Source organism: Babylonia areolata, chromosome 4 (assembly GCF_041734735.1).
Source record: "Babylonia areolata isolate BAREFJ2019XMU chromosome 4, ASM4173473v1, whole genome shotgun sequence".
In the NCBI taxonomy this organism is placed as follows: Eukaryota; Metazoa; Mollusca; class Gastropoda; order Neogastropoda; family Buccinidae; genus Babylonia; species Babylonia areolata.
The window spans coordinates 19,702,126-19,717,329 of NC_134879.1; the positions used below are offsets into that span (position 1 = coordinate 19,702,126).

At 38.7% G+C, this 15,204-nt stretch overlaps 1 protein-coding gene across 10 annotated transcripts in view; it reads right to left on the reverse strand.

Annotated features, from left to right (window-relative positions):
- Positions 1 to 334: 334 nt before the first annotated feature.
- The window catches only part of LOC143280936 (MAP/microtubule affinity-regulating kinase 3-like), a 53,301-nt gene continuing 38,431 nt past the window's right edge, over positions 335 to 15,204 (reverse strand). For 7 of the 10 annotated variants that reach the window (XM_076585735.1, XM_076585733.1, XM_076585739.1 and 4 more), the window contains 4 exons: positions 13,887 to 14,123; positions 12,610 to 12,621; positions 7,483 to 7,551; positions 335 to 4,964 (listed from right to left, as the gene is read on the reverse strand). In XM_076585735.1, the coding sequence (XP_076441850.1) occupies positions 4,631 to 4,964; positions 7,483 to 7,551; positions 12,610 to 12,621; positions 13,887 to 14,123 (652 nt within the window). In that variant the 3' untranslated portion in view covers positions 335 to 4,630. The remainder of the gene's footprint in view (positions 4,965 to 7,482; positions 7,552 to 12,609; positions 12,622 to 13,886; positions 14,124 to 15,204) is intronic. The other 3 variants (XM_076585732.1, XM_076585736.1, XM_076585737.1) reach the window with 3 other exon arrangements.

The following is a 15,204-nucleotide window of genomic DNA, read 5'->3' on the forward strand; positions in this document are numbered from 1 at the left end:
CTTTTTGGAGCGAGAGAGAGAATGTATATACTGTGTGGTCTCATTTGCTGTATCATGTAATGATGCATTATTACTTTACATTTTTCTTTTTCTTACCTGGCCCTTCGCATCAAATAAGCTGAGCAGAAGGGAAATGATCCAGGAAGCAGCAGGACAGTCCATAACTGTTGTACTGGTCTCCCCTATCCTTTCCTTGTTCAGTCTTGAAATGTACTGGTGTATCCATCAGTGCTGTGTCTAACTGTATGGAACTATTGACAGGAAAGTGTAGGGAAAAACCTTTACCAAGGATACACAATAATAGACACAGTGAGAAATAAATACATGTACTTTGAATGAATTTTTATCAGTTTATTAAATATATGACCAGCCCTTGCACCAACGCTGAAACATGAGTAAGAGGAGGGTAGTGGGGAGTTGAGGTGCAAGAAAGAAGAATGGGGAGCACCAGTAACTTTTGGGAAGTGGGGGAATAAAATATTTTTAATTAAAAAGTTTGTTATTAAAAAAAAAAAGGCCCATTCCTTCATTCCCATTCTCTCCCCCTCCCCACCCCTCTTTCCCCACATGTGCCAAGTGTCCAAAAGACAAAGACATCATCACCAGACAGACAGATCAAGCTGGTCAAAGATAAATGCTCCCTTCCTACCGCTGCACAGAGGTCTGACCTGCACAAACATAGTCATTGTGAATCCTTTAATCGTCCAATTTAAGGCTGGCTTGATGGCCAAACTTTGGACTGAAACGGAGTTCCTTTTTTTAAAATTCATGCACAATGTGTATCAATCTAAATAGCTACTTTTCAAAAAGGTGCAAAAATGAAGGCCATATAAATAAATTATAAATGATTATGAGCCAAATAAATAAGTTATAAATTAATTGAATAACATGTAAGAAATTCTTGTTGAATTTGGATACATCCACTAGTTTCATGACCCCACAAATCTGACATTCAAAAAACGTTGGTTTGAAACTTTAAAAAAAAAAAAAAAAAATTGCACACTCACATCCACAACTGCTTAATCTACACATACTGTATCACTGTTAAAAAACCAAGCTGGTACACTTTTTCCTGAACAAAGCCTCTTTCCTTAAAATGCACGCATATGCAAGTTCTCACTCATACTGGCAGCCTTGATTACAGTCAAACCCAGATAAATTCCAAATTTACAAGAGAAACCTATCCACAGAATTGTTACAATATGACTGACATTTCATACACTTGCACGCACCATTTTTTTCTGTCTCAAGACTACACAGAACTGGAGAGAAAAAAATCAACAGAAACTTAATACTGTGCCTTGATTTTCTGAACACTGACACATTCCCATTTTACACACATCCTGTAAAGGCATTTCATCCAATACAGATTACTTTTTATTTTTTTTTACAGGTGTTTTCATCCACATTTATCTTGCCCTGAAGATTTTGTGGTGCATAATCTTCAAACTCTGGAAACTTCCACGACTTGAAACAAACAGCAGCAAGTCGGAAGCATGAACATCAGCTTTAATTCAGTCATGTCTGAATGTTAGGAACGCAAAGCAAAAATCACAGCGTTTCAGAACTTGGAAGTACAGACATTTCTTTTGTTGTTTTTCAATGTCTTAGAACTGCTGACAAACATACAGTGAAACCAGTTATTTCAATGCCAGATTGTCCTGGTCTCTCTTGCCAATGACATGCTGACTTGGGTTAAAAAAAAACAAACCTGAACAGCTGCTGCAAGACATCAACATGACATCCCACACCAAGCAGACATCTATTTGCAGTCAACTGTGTTCAACAGCGTTGACATTTTCATGGACAACATTGTGTTTTGACATCTTCAACACAAATCATCTCCTGATGTCATTCCACCTGAGCATGACGTGTGTTGTAAGTTCCACAGCAAAAATATGCTACATTATTCAAAGGAACAGTTGTGTGTATTAATGATCATGGTATGGTAGGTGGCTGGTAAGAAATTAACTACTGGAACATAAGAGCATGAAAAAGAATGCTTTAGGAGGATGGGGTGCAGGTTTAAAAGAAACACACAAAGCTAAAAACCAAACTGGAAACTCAAGGGAAAAGGAAAGAAGGGGATTATACAAAAATCATGAAAACTTGACTTTGGGGCTTCTTAGACTGGCAGAGGAAACAGGAAACTCATCAGAATTTATATGGTTTTGAAGTTTTAAAATGGGATGAAAGGGCCAATGAATGTATGTACAATCGAAATATTGCAACAACTGTCTGATCATGCATTTTCACCATATATGTACATCTTTAGTCAGTACCAGACATACCATCGTTTTGTTTTCACTGGCAGTCAATGATTTTTAAATTTTTTTTTTTACAAGCTTCTTTAAACATTCCACTAAAAACATTGTCCAACAAAACTGGTCATCTATTCTTTTCATACCCCTTGTCATATCCCATCCTCTTGTCCTAACACACACACACACACCATTTTTATGCAAGTTTCAGTCAATCAACTGACACGCAAAACAGCTACCGCTTTCATACTATGCCTACCCACAGCACATCCTATGTTCTGTTGATTGGGTTTTACCAGGATCATATGAACAGAAGAATCCCTCATGTTTTTTGAATGCCTGTTTGATCCAATCATGGCATGACCTATCCCATCACAAAGGACATTATTATAAACATGCATACTTAGCATCACAGTCACAGACCAATTACACTGTACAATACTTACACAAATGACCGCAAGCCAAACGGCAAACACACCAGAACTAGAAATAAAAGATTAAAACCAGCTCCTGACCACGAAAGTCATTTGTTTACACATATATTAATGCAGTGTCATTGCAAACTATTACCATGGGATTGCATTCAATCAAGGGATTGCATTCAGTCATTCTCGTCAATCCTGCCCCTATGTGCATAATGTTCTCTGGCAAGACAAAACAAAAATCACAGGACCTCAGTTTCCGGCACCAAGGGAAGAAATCTGGCAGCTTTCCCCCCTCCCTGTCCATGTACAAAGGTTTTATATAAATACATCAATGTGGGGTGCAGCAAAATGGTGCTGGGGCCATGCTACAATGATTATCAAAATAACCAGCAATCCAAGACCATGGAAATGTATCAGAGTGTTCAACAGGTGACCTTTTCAAGGTGAGGTGACCAACCTCCTTAAGCAAGACGTTACACCTGCAAATGTGGACACCAACCATGACTCATTCTTGGAAACTGAGCCAACATGAGGCATCCAGTCATTCAATATATATATATATATGGTCAATTCTAAAATCTTACAGTACATACTTCTAGAGCCACGCCAATTCATGGGATGCCCGCTAAAGAGGTGGCATATGAACAAACCCAAACAAAGCTCACGCACACACATGCACACACACTTTCACCAAGATGAGCTTGTAGTCTTTTTTTTCATCCTTAATATCTGACAATCATGTGCATATCAAGCAGCCCAAGTTCTCCAGCAGAAAACATCTGTGCTCTGACTAACAGTAGTGCTGAACGTTCTGAATGCAGACTGCATGCAAAGATGAGAGTTGCACTGCATTAGAAAGGTAGAAAAGAATAATAATTACTGATTAAAATTCCTGTTCCATCCAAGAACTTTTGTATTTTCCTTGTACTCAAATGTTTTTAGAACATTTTACACTTCCCAATCAATACAGTGACTGAGCAGTTTTCAGAAAAATAAATAACTCAAGTTGCTCTCATGTGAAAAATGTGCCACAAGCCCCAGAAGCATATGTCTCAAGATCGCTGAAACCATCAAGCGTTTATTGCAAAGATTTTTTGCCTTGATAAGAAATAAAGAGGAAATAGTCACAAAGCTGTAATCTCCATGAAGACCTTTCAATGATGAAAATCAAGAGAGAAGTTGGAGACCCCCCATCACTTTTCCCTTGATGGCCACATGATGAAAGGAAAGCGGAGACTTGTGCAAGAAAGAGATGAGCATCATACACTTTTCTATTGCTTTTAAAATAGTCTGGATAATCTGATAGAGAAAAAAAGCAACAGCAGGCCATGCCAAACAGATCTTAGCAAGTGACATGCTTCATGGAGCTAAAGCACTCCTTCTGGTCCCACCAAAAGCCTCCTTTTGTTATATATCTTTATATTTCACCAAAATGGTACTATCCCACAGAGAAGAACTGGCAGCGAAACAACAGCCCTGCTTATTTTCCTTAGATATTACTTGTGGTGGGGCGTTTCACAGCAGCAATGAACTGCTTCCCAACCTCTTTTCTTTATCACCACAGTACAATCCAAAACAGCTGAGCAGCTTTGTAAATCCTTTTTTGCAAACTGGTAATATACCTCCACTTCCCCTTAAATTATCTGCCTTCGTTACAACTGAGCAACATTCCAACCTCTCTCAGCTGAAGTCAGCAGCACAATATCTGAGAATGCAGTGAAAAGAGATGTGCATTTCTTTCCCATTCTGTTGTGCGCTCACCACAGAAGCAGGAACTGCCGCTTTCACCCATCCACTTTCACCACCTGTCCAGTGATATCTCACCTGCTGGTGCAATGTGGTGGTTCACCAAATGTCTTCCAAAATTGGAACAGAAAAAGAAGAGGTATGTCCTTAACGATGCTGATTAAAAAAAAGGCATCCAATATCAACAGTCGAACACTCTCATAGCTTCAGCTCGTTAGCGATTTTGGAAGCGATGTTCTTGAAGCCTATAGAGGTGCCAGAAATACGCTTGAAGCGCACACCATTGAGGGAGAGGCGGGGCAGCTTGCACACCTCCATCTCCCACTGCACCAGGCTGTCTGTGTTCGGGTCCCCATGCACACACAGCAGCAGGAACCTTTCTCGCTGCTCGTAATCACAGTTGTTGGAGTCTAGCACTTTGCGAATCTCTTTCATCATGTCACTGGGGTCCATGGAACTGGTTGTCTTCATGCTCCACGTAAAGCGAAGGGAACGGGGTTTGATCCCATCAGGGTCTCGCTCATTCATTGACCTGAACAACACAAAAGGAAGAGTTAGTGCAGAAAATATGAAGGATAAAAGCAGTGAACAGATTACCCACTACTGTCATCTACATATTCAGGTGAATGCTTAACAATGCAGGCTGAGAAATGAAAGTTCTGAAGCTGAATAGTCTGAGAGTGAGACCTATCTGCAGTCAAGCCTTGGTGTCTTGAGACCCAAAACATATTCCTGCTGTCTCTTAATAATGTCGGCAAAGATGCTTTAAGATATCGCAAAACATGTCACCCAATAAAAGAATCTGTTGCTTGTTAATGCTTCCCAAACATCCATCTTCCAACCATCCATCTCATCAATATCATCTTAAACATTCTATGGGCATATACTTGTCCACACCGAGTACTGGTTTGTGTTTTCATAATTTTGAGGAGTCTTAAAAGGTAACTGTTTTAAAGAGGAGGAAAAGCAACACAAAATTAGAATGACAATATTCGGATCAATTTACATGTGTCAGGATGAGTTATAATTATGATTTTCAAAATGTTATTTACAAATACACAGTTTACTGAATTAGTATAATACATTATTGGTACTAGTGTGGTAATGTACAAAATATTGTTGCTGACAGCAGATATGTCAATTCTTATTCTTTTCTTAAAACAAAGGAACATGCCTACAAAGAAAGAAATTTCAGTTTCTTTTTATCAGATAGAAAGCAAATATTGGTAAATCAACTACAAATATTTTTTTCTACCATTTACTTCATTTAAAAGGAAAAAAAAAAAAGTCAATAGGTTAAATCTTACTCGTGACACAAAAGTTGAACACTGAAAATTTCCTCTCTTATATGTTATAAAAATTGAGGATATTTTTCTGTAAACAGGCCAAATCTTCTCATTCCTTACACACAGTTCTGGAAAAGTCAAACAGCCGGAAGAAAAAATAGTTCAAGAAGTCAACACCATAACATACACAAAGTGCATGCATACACACATATAAAGTAGACTGACTGGAACAAGCACTATGAGAATGTGTAACATGTTCAAATATGTGTACGGGGGTGAACAAACATGTGAAACCGATACAACACAAATGAAATGGCTCCTGACTCCTGCTCTGCTCCATCCAAAAAACACCACCAGCTACTCCAGAACAACCTCATTACATCTGCTACAGCTCAAAGAATCCAAAGTTCTGACAGTGCCAGTGTGATACACTTGACACATAGTGCATAGATACTGCAGACAGGTGCTGGCTACAGGTCACAAGTATACTGGTACTACACTCACTCAACGAAACGATCATGCCACTGAGGAAAGCAAGGGGTAGGGGGGCCACGAGGGAACTGGCAGATCCAGCTTGTGAACCAATGATCAACGGCATGCTCTCAAGGCACAGCATGCATGCTACACAGAACTGACGCCGGACTTTTCTCTGCCACAACTCACAACACCAAATGAGCAAAACTGTGATAAGTTGCTGCCAAATTTCAATGTATTAATGTGCGCATGTACACCCATTTATTCCTGATATTAGATCTTCTTTACCTCCGGCCCAGACAATCAACACTTACCCCTGTCGAATGTTTCTGTTAAAAATAGTCTTTTGAATCAACTGTTTTGGACTTCCCTGGCAAATGTCACAAGAAGAAATAATTTCAACAGAGATGAAAAAGAACTTGAACATTAAATGTTTCTGCTGCCATCCAATGATTTTCAGAAGAATACATGCTTCAAAAGGCATAGTTTGATGATGACCACCTAAAACAAAACACAAAAAACTGAACCTGTAGTTATATATAAAAAAAACAAAAAAAAAAAAACAACCCCAACTAACATGAGATGAAGGGGCTTACGGCTAGCTATAAAGACCCATCTCAACAAACCACCTACCCCCAACCAGCTCCATCCCCTAAAAAAAAAAAAAAAAAAAAAAAAATCCTAATCACGCCGTCCATATCACAATGGTAAAGACAGTGACAGGGACATGTCTGCTGAACAGATCTGATTAAACCTATCTTGTTTCTTACCTTTAAATCAATGCTATTTTTTCAATTAGAAAAAAAGGAATGGGGGACTGGAAGGAGGTACACTGGGAACGAGAGGGTTTAAGGGTGTGGGACATGAAAATGGAGAAGTAGCAGGATTGACAAGGTTCGTAACACAAACCCCATTCCTGTATATTTAATAAATACAGACAGAAGACAACCCATCTGAAACCAGTTAACGAGGGGGGAAAAAAAAAAAAAAAGTAAAAAAGAAAAAAAAGAAAAAGAAAAGAAAATGAGACCAACATAATAAGAACCAGAAGAGAATGAGAAAATTGAAGGGCAAACACCTTATATGGGAAAGCAATGGAGGGGTAGGTTTGGAGAAGGGACACTGAGGGATAGTGGGGAGAGGGCAGAGTTTTTTTTTGTTTTTTTTTTGTTTTTGTTTTTAATGGGATGACGGGGGTGGAGGGGGGAGTCCCAACAAGAGCAGGACCTCAGCAGAACTATGGGGCGGAGACATGGTCAAGGAGAGGGGAGTGGGGATTGGAGTACTCACTGCTGAAGCCTCGGTCGCCCAGGCCCCGAGACAGACAGGTGGGGAGAATACTGTAATCCTGAGTCAGTTCTGAAAATGGGGGTTCTCACATGTCAAAGAGTGTTAGTCTCACTGCTGGTGCAGGCAAACACATTGGGAGGAGAGGGGTTGTGGGGGAGGTGGAGTTAAAAAAAAAAAAAAAAAAAAAAAAAAAAAAAAAAAAATCGCATGCAGTGGGGTGTGGTAGAGAAACAAACACAATATAATCAATAAAATAGTTACATGTATGTCAATGGTACTAAGTCTTGGGGAGGAGGGGCTGATGGAATTACTGTTAATATATATGCATAAAAATGAAAAATTAGAAAAAAAAGTAAAATCCAACCAAACGTTAGTCATGCACATGAAAAAAAATTGTGTACAGACATGTTAGAATCAAAAGATTCCATGGATGATACAAGTATGCACTAAATGTGAAGTTGGTTAGTTTTTGATAATATGTGTTTTGATATCTTACAGAGCCTTCAATTTCATGGAACTTACTCCTGACATTTTTCAAGTGACTCCTTTTATTTTACAGGAAACCAACAAAATGTGTGTGCATGTGTATGTATTTGTGAATGTCTGAGAGAGTGTGTGTTTGGCAATGCACATGCACACACTCCTCTGACCTTGTGTATCTTACTTTTAGATTTCATCAGAACCAGGGAAGAGATAAACATGATCACGCAGAGCCCAAGTGAAGCCAGAACAATTGTGAACAATTCAAGCCCTACAAGATTGTACTTATCCTCAAATCAACAATTCAAGCTCTACAAAATGGTACTAATCCTCAAAATCAACCTTTTCTGCTTTGGTATTTAAAAGCAGATGCATATACCCAAAACATATGCAACTCGCCAACTATCAAACTGCTTAAAATTCAAATAACCATCAATCAAGAACAAACTATCCATTATGAAGAATGAATGTGATAAGAAAGAACAGGAAAGGTGGAAACTAATTTGTGTACATTCTTCCAAGCCCTATACACACATACACTCTCTCTGTGTCACATTTACAGACCAATCAACACACACACACCTCACACATACACACTGAAAGTGGTTTGAGCTGAAAACAATAGGATCACACACATCATCTATGTATAGGTTAGCACTTGCAATAAACAACATTCAGCTTTTAGAAATCATTGTACAGACTGCAGCCAGTCAAATGGTGACAGTTAACAACCAGGGTAACATAGTTATACTGTGACAAAATAAATCAGGTAAACCGTAAAGGGGCATGTTTTTTTTTTCATAAGTGAAATTTCTCTTCACTCATTCTAATCTTAGCTTTTGTTTATCCTGATGTCAGTAGATTAGCAAATCATTCAATCCAAATCAAAGTGTATACATTTTAATTTGCAGGAGTGATAATGAAATCAACTGATCCCCTGACTGTTTTGAGATACAAACAGCTTGATGAATAGATACAACAGCAAACAAACAGATTTCAATTAAAAAACTTGATACATAAACTGATTTTGTTTTCAACTTAAAAGATTTTCTTAAAAGCTATAACTACATATCTGGAATTTGAACTTGTACACTATGAATCACATGATGAAGACACTGCAATTTCACATCAATCATAAAATTGTTAGTAATCAAAACGTGTGAACTTTAAACAACAACAGTATCTTTACAGCTCTCTATGACCCACATACAAACTAAAATACCTACATGAACATGTGCATCAGTCAACAAACACGCCTGCATTTTTGCAGACACTGATAGAAGCTTTGCCAAGAGCTAACTGGTCCAATTTCAGAGTGCATGTTGGTGTGGAATGAAGGCCGAAAATCTCAAAGTATGTTTGCATATATCATCGACCCCAAATTTGTGAGCATGTTGATAAAAGACCAAAATAAACTGGAAGTCCTACCAGGGCTGATGGAATATGACTTCAAGCAACTTAATTTTAAAAACTTCCACATTGACATCACTAGGAACTTGGGGAAAAAAAAGAGAGGTAAAAATGTCCAAGAGGTAAAAATGTCCAGGCGCTCTAGATGAAACCAGACGCTCTGCCATTCCCACACAATTCCTTCATTTGAGAAAGCAGAATCAATAATGAGAAAGCAGAATCAGAAAGCAGAATCAATAATGAGAAAGCAGAATCAATAACCAGAAGGAAGAAACAATACTGCGCAGATTCTATCTACTTTTTAAAATTATTCAAGAAACCATAAATGACAAAAAGTCCAGTCCAATATAGAGTCCAGTCTACAATACAAAAGTAACAGAACTGACAGGAACATACAGATGACTGAATGAAAAGCAGAACATCAGTGACGACTGATAAAGACATGAAAGATTCCAACAAGATGTCAGAAAAACAACAACAGAAAATAGAAAACTAGCAGTGCAGAATTTTATCCAGGAGATGCCATTTTATTTCAGGCAGTAACAAACATACCCCTGAAATAAAAATATATGATTACTGTATATTTTCAGAGGCAAAAACAAAATGCAGTACACTAACTGTTATTTCGTCATAAATCTGTAGTCAACTGACACTTGAAAGGTAACACAATTGTGCTTACAAAGAAAAAGAAAAAAAAAAAAGGAAAGTGGAAACAAGAAAAAGAAACTATCCACCTCACTGATAAACTGAAAAGCAAATGAGTCCAAAGCATGCTAAATTATTTGAAAATGCACAAGCATGACAGAGCTGACTACCTCTCAACTTGAGACAAATGTGTTTTCTTTCATGTGTGTGTACAACTTAAAAATATGCCTTCAAAGAAAAATATAGCAATAGCACGTTGGAGCAAAAAACACTGCACTGTTATCCAGAGATTCTGCTCACTTGCATCTTTCCACTGTTTAGCTAAAGAATCCACAATTGCTGTCACAATATGCCAATGGACATGGATGAGATCATCCTCCGCACACAGGCATGTGCGCACACACTGCACAGTCTCTCATACTGAATGATACAGGTGTAACAAATGTTACATATAATTCAGTGCTGTGAGATTCTCAAATTATTTCAGAATCTACCATTCAAAATATGACAGTCTGATCACCCCACCACTACTGTTGTTGCTCTTATTCATCTTGCCTGCACCACATATAACTATGTTCAAAGTTGGTCACAAAGCTGGCTGCAACAGGAAAAAGATCACCTTTTACAGGCAAAACAAGAGCATGCCAAAATACCTCTCCTCCAGTTGCAGATTACTTCTGAACAGAGATGTAAAGCTTGCAACAAAAAAAACACAGCATGGAAAACATGTCAAAAACAATGTGGGGAGGACAGAAAAAGCACCAGGGAAACTGTTTACTTAAAATCTATGCTTTTTTTTTTAAATGAGAAAGTAAAAGAGAAAACCAGAGCTGGATAAGCAGTCATCAGGAACACACACACTCAGTATGCATGAAAACATATGTACGCTTGTGCTGGAATGGAGAGGAATGCACATGGGATTGAGAGGGATGAAAACCATGAACATATCTGGGAATATGAGCTGGGCATTTCAAACAACCACACAGTAGACTATTCTTCTGATCAATCATACCAAGGAACTGGCAACAAGTCCTCATTCTGGCTTCTGACATCATCAAGTACACAAAATGTTCTCAAATCCAACAACTATGATTCTATCATTTTGTTTTCTGCCTACCAATACATGAAATGCTCTCAAATCCAATAACAACCATTCCTTCTTTTCTGCCCACCACCCCAAACAACCAAAGACAATTTTTAGCAAACAGTATCTCACAAAGTACAACCCCAAACCCCTTTTCTAGTCAGCCATAGCAATACAGTTCAGAAGCTTTAGGAACATCTTGACTGACACAGGATATCCCTGTGTGCTACAATCTGATCCACCTGTGCCCACTTCCCAATGCTTCTATGAGTATGATAATATGGAATGACATGGAAGCTCATCTGTGTTAAGGAGGGACTGGGAGGGAGATTAGAAGCCAACCCATGGGAGGGGTAAGCAGTTTTAGATGATCTCATCACATTCGCAGAAAGTTTAGCTTACAGGATAAATGTGCAGTCATACCATGATGCTATTTTTCTCAATATCCCCTTTACCTGTCAGTGTACACATACATTAACATGATACTGTATGGGATTTTAAAAATCAACGCAAAAAATTAAGCATTATAAGATCTGCATAATGAGATATGTTTGACAGATGATTATGACCTAAACAAGATATACCAGTACCAAAATCTAAACAACGTGAACTATGGTGGAGCAATATCCCTATGTGCTTCAAATAAGGTTTGCTAGGCAATAATGAGTGTTTCAGCTGCCATTTTACAAGCTGACTGAAAAAGAATACCAACTAATTACTGAAAATCTTGTCAATAAGCTGTGTGTGTGCTAACGTTAGTGCATGTACATGACTGCTTGTGTGTTGATGTCTCTTTAAACTTTTCACTCTCAACCATTCCCCCACCCACCACCCACCCCTCTTTACTTCACATAGGACATGTGACACAGCTCTTGGACAAAGAACAGACTTATGACGTTACACCACTCCAGTCTATGCCCCCTCTGCAATGCAGAGACTTCGTGAAGTACTTTTCTACAAGTCATGCTGTGCAGATCCATGCCTCACAAACTCACACTAGTGGTGTGAATAACACTTCTAAAAAGGAGCAAAACATAAGGTGTTCAAAGCAGGCGTGAAGGTGATCTGGACACCCTTATTATCATATAACATAAGAACCTGACAGAAACAAAAACGATGGGGTGTGGGGGGGAAAAAACTTGAACTTTTTTTCTCTTACAACTGTTAACCTTTTTTTTTAAAAAAAGAAGAAAACCCTTTCCATGTGCAGAATATCCATCACTAGTTTCAAAGAAAGGACAGGCCTAAACACTCTGATTCCAGTTCTCCCTGCATTAGGTACCGTTCCTGAAGTTGGGTCAGACCTCTGTGAAGACACGAGCAGCGACACAATGCAAATATGCTACAGTACAACTGACAACATCCACAACACCACCAAAGACACAGGGTTCGCTGAATGACACTGCATTAGTCATCTAATACAGCAGCACAGCAAGATAAGCAAGGATCAAGAACAGGGCATACAACAATGCACAAAACGTACACACAAAAAATTCAAAACTTAATACCTCATTCCAGGACTGAGAGAGAATAGAAAAACATGTCCAAGTATGTATTTATATCAGATGCAGCACAAGTCACAGTCAACCTCCTCAACAAACATCATAAAAATCTTCAAAAAGAAAAGTTTCCCTACTAATTCAGAGAGACAGTACATTTCTTTCAATGTGTGAACCAAAACAACTTTTGCTCTCAAATCTGTTTGGCAACAATGATTGTTTGTTTACCAATATATGCTTACATCTGTCTGAGTGCAATATAATCAGTTTAAATCAATTTCAAACTTGTTTCTATATAAAAACGTAACCTCTGCTGAGAACCAAACATGTCTTTCGCAAGTACAATTTTTTTTAACAAAGTTATTTATGACGCTGACCCAAAGTCATTCTCTCTTGTTCTTGCTTTCTCTGTGTGTGTGTGTGTGTGTGTGTGTGTGTGTGTGTGTGTATGCTTGTGAGAAAGACAGCGACAGAAGACAGTTGAAGAGAAAAAGAGAGAGAGATCTTGCACATTACGAATCTGCACATTATTACACACACACACACACACAAAGAAACTAGCTAGGAAGCAAGATAAGAGAGAAACTGAAGTGCAGGCCAGAATGAGAAAGAGCAGCGAGGTCAACAAGAGACTTCAGAATGAACAAAGAGAGAAAGGTAAACTGACAGACAGAAAGAGGGTGTAGATGAGGGTATTTAAAAACGTAAAACATTTTAAAAGTCAGTGGCTGACGAATCAACAGATGGCTTGTAAGAAATACAGTGTTTTTCTTCAAAATGATAAAAGCTGGAAAAAACAGAATTAAACCGGTTTACTTTTAACACTTTCACTCTCTTGGACCACTCTATATCTTGTATTATGCAAACCACTTTGGATGTTATCAATCTAGAACTGAGACAGGATTTCAGTCGTTATCTTTCAAAAAAGATCTTTCAAAAACTAACACGGGATGTCTGGCCTCTCATCTGAATTTCAGTGACTAGACAGAAACTACAAAATGGAAAACAACCAAAACTTGTCAAGTATAGACATAATACAAGCTGATCCAAGGTTACAGATTTTGCAAAATCGATCTGGGCACACTTAACACCATCCAAATGTTAATTTTCCAAACAAGAACTCATCATCAGTGACCTCATTCTTCCAAACATGCTTCAAAGACAAGAACACACGCATGAAAAAAAGGAAAATGTCAACACACCCATACCCAGTCAAACAAACCCAAACACAGAAAACAACAACAACAAAAAAACAACCAACGAACCAACTTTACAACTGGACTCACCTTCGACTGAATTTCTGAGTGATTCTGTTGAAAAACGAGGGTCGTCCCCCACCAGACCCCACAGTGGATGTGTCCATGGTGTGGGATGGGGCGCCCCCAGGTCCGTTGTAAGGACTCTGAACCTGCCGCCGGGCCTCCTTGGTCCCATGGAATGTGTTGCGGGCCACGGTTCCTCGCTGCAAGTTCTGACCTTTACTGCTTGGTGGAGACACAGCCAGGGACTTTCCAGGTGCGGTCCTGAAAACCAAGGCGTACAGTAACAAAGGTCATGAAAGCCTTGATCAAGGAATTTTGTGTGTTGAAAATTAACACAGATATTTTAACCAGTTCAGTGCCAGAGAATATTGTTAAAAATGCTCTCCTCTTGCAAGGGAATTTTGAGGATTTGGGGGTAATAAATCACAAAAAATTATAGCACAAAAGCTATGGGCGATACATAAGAAAGTAAACGTTTTTTGTGAAGGAAAATGAGTGTAGATTCTGCTTCCGGGCTTTTTTCTCACTTAGGTTGATTGTAGACAACTGTTCAAGCATGCAAAGTCAAGATAATAATTTTTGTGCAACAAAAAAGTCTATTTCCACCTCTACATAATGACATCCATAAAGAAAAGAAAGAAAATACAGCCAGAAATAGCATGCCTATTATCAGATTATACCTGTAGACGAAATTAGAACAGACAGTTTATAAAAACAAATCACAGCTCATGCAGACAAGTAAGTAAATCACTGTCCCAACAATGACAACGGTGAGTAAAGTCAATGTAAAAGGTCAATCACGGTCTCAGAAACTGAGCTGGTTGACAGCTAAGAGCGTTCGCAAGTGAGAGGGTGAAAGTTCTTTGATGACATTCACTCCTTTCAAGTTGCACAAGGGCTGGTTAGTGTCTGCTGTGCATCCGGATTGTCACCACTTCAAACAAGTCAACCATCTGATTCAGAAAAACAACAACAAACAAACAAAAAAAAACAACCCAAAAAACAAACAAACCCAAAAAGCATTAAGAACAAAAAGCATGTGCTTCACATCCAGTGCAGGTTCCACACTGCATTTCGTGAAATTCGTGGAGCATTGGTGGTTGTTGATTTCCTACAGTCTGCACTGAAATAAGAGTACACTCGTCCCCAATAGCCACACCCCCTAAATGAACTCTGGCTGGCATTCGACCTATCGTCTTACATCACTCCTCTCCCTCTCCTCCCTTTCTTCCAACGCTAGCTGCACATATTCTGTCAGTCATAGCCACTTGTTCAAAAACGCTTTTGATTGGACAGACGGACTGAATTACCATCAAATGGGCTGTCAGTTTCATCGCTGTCG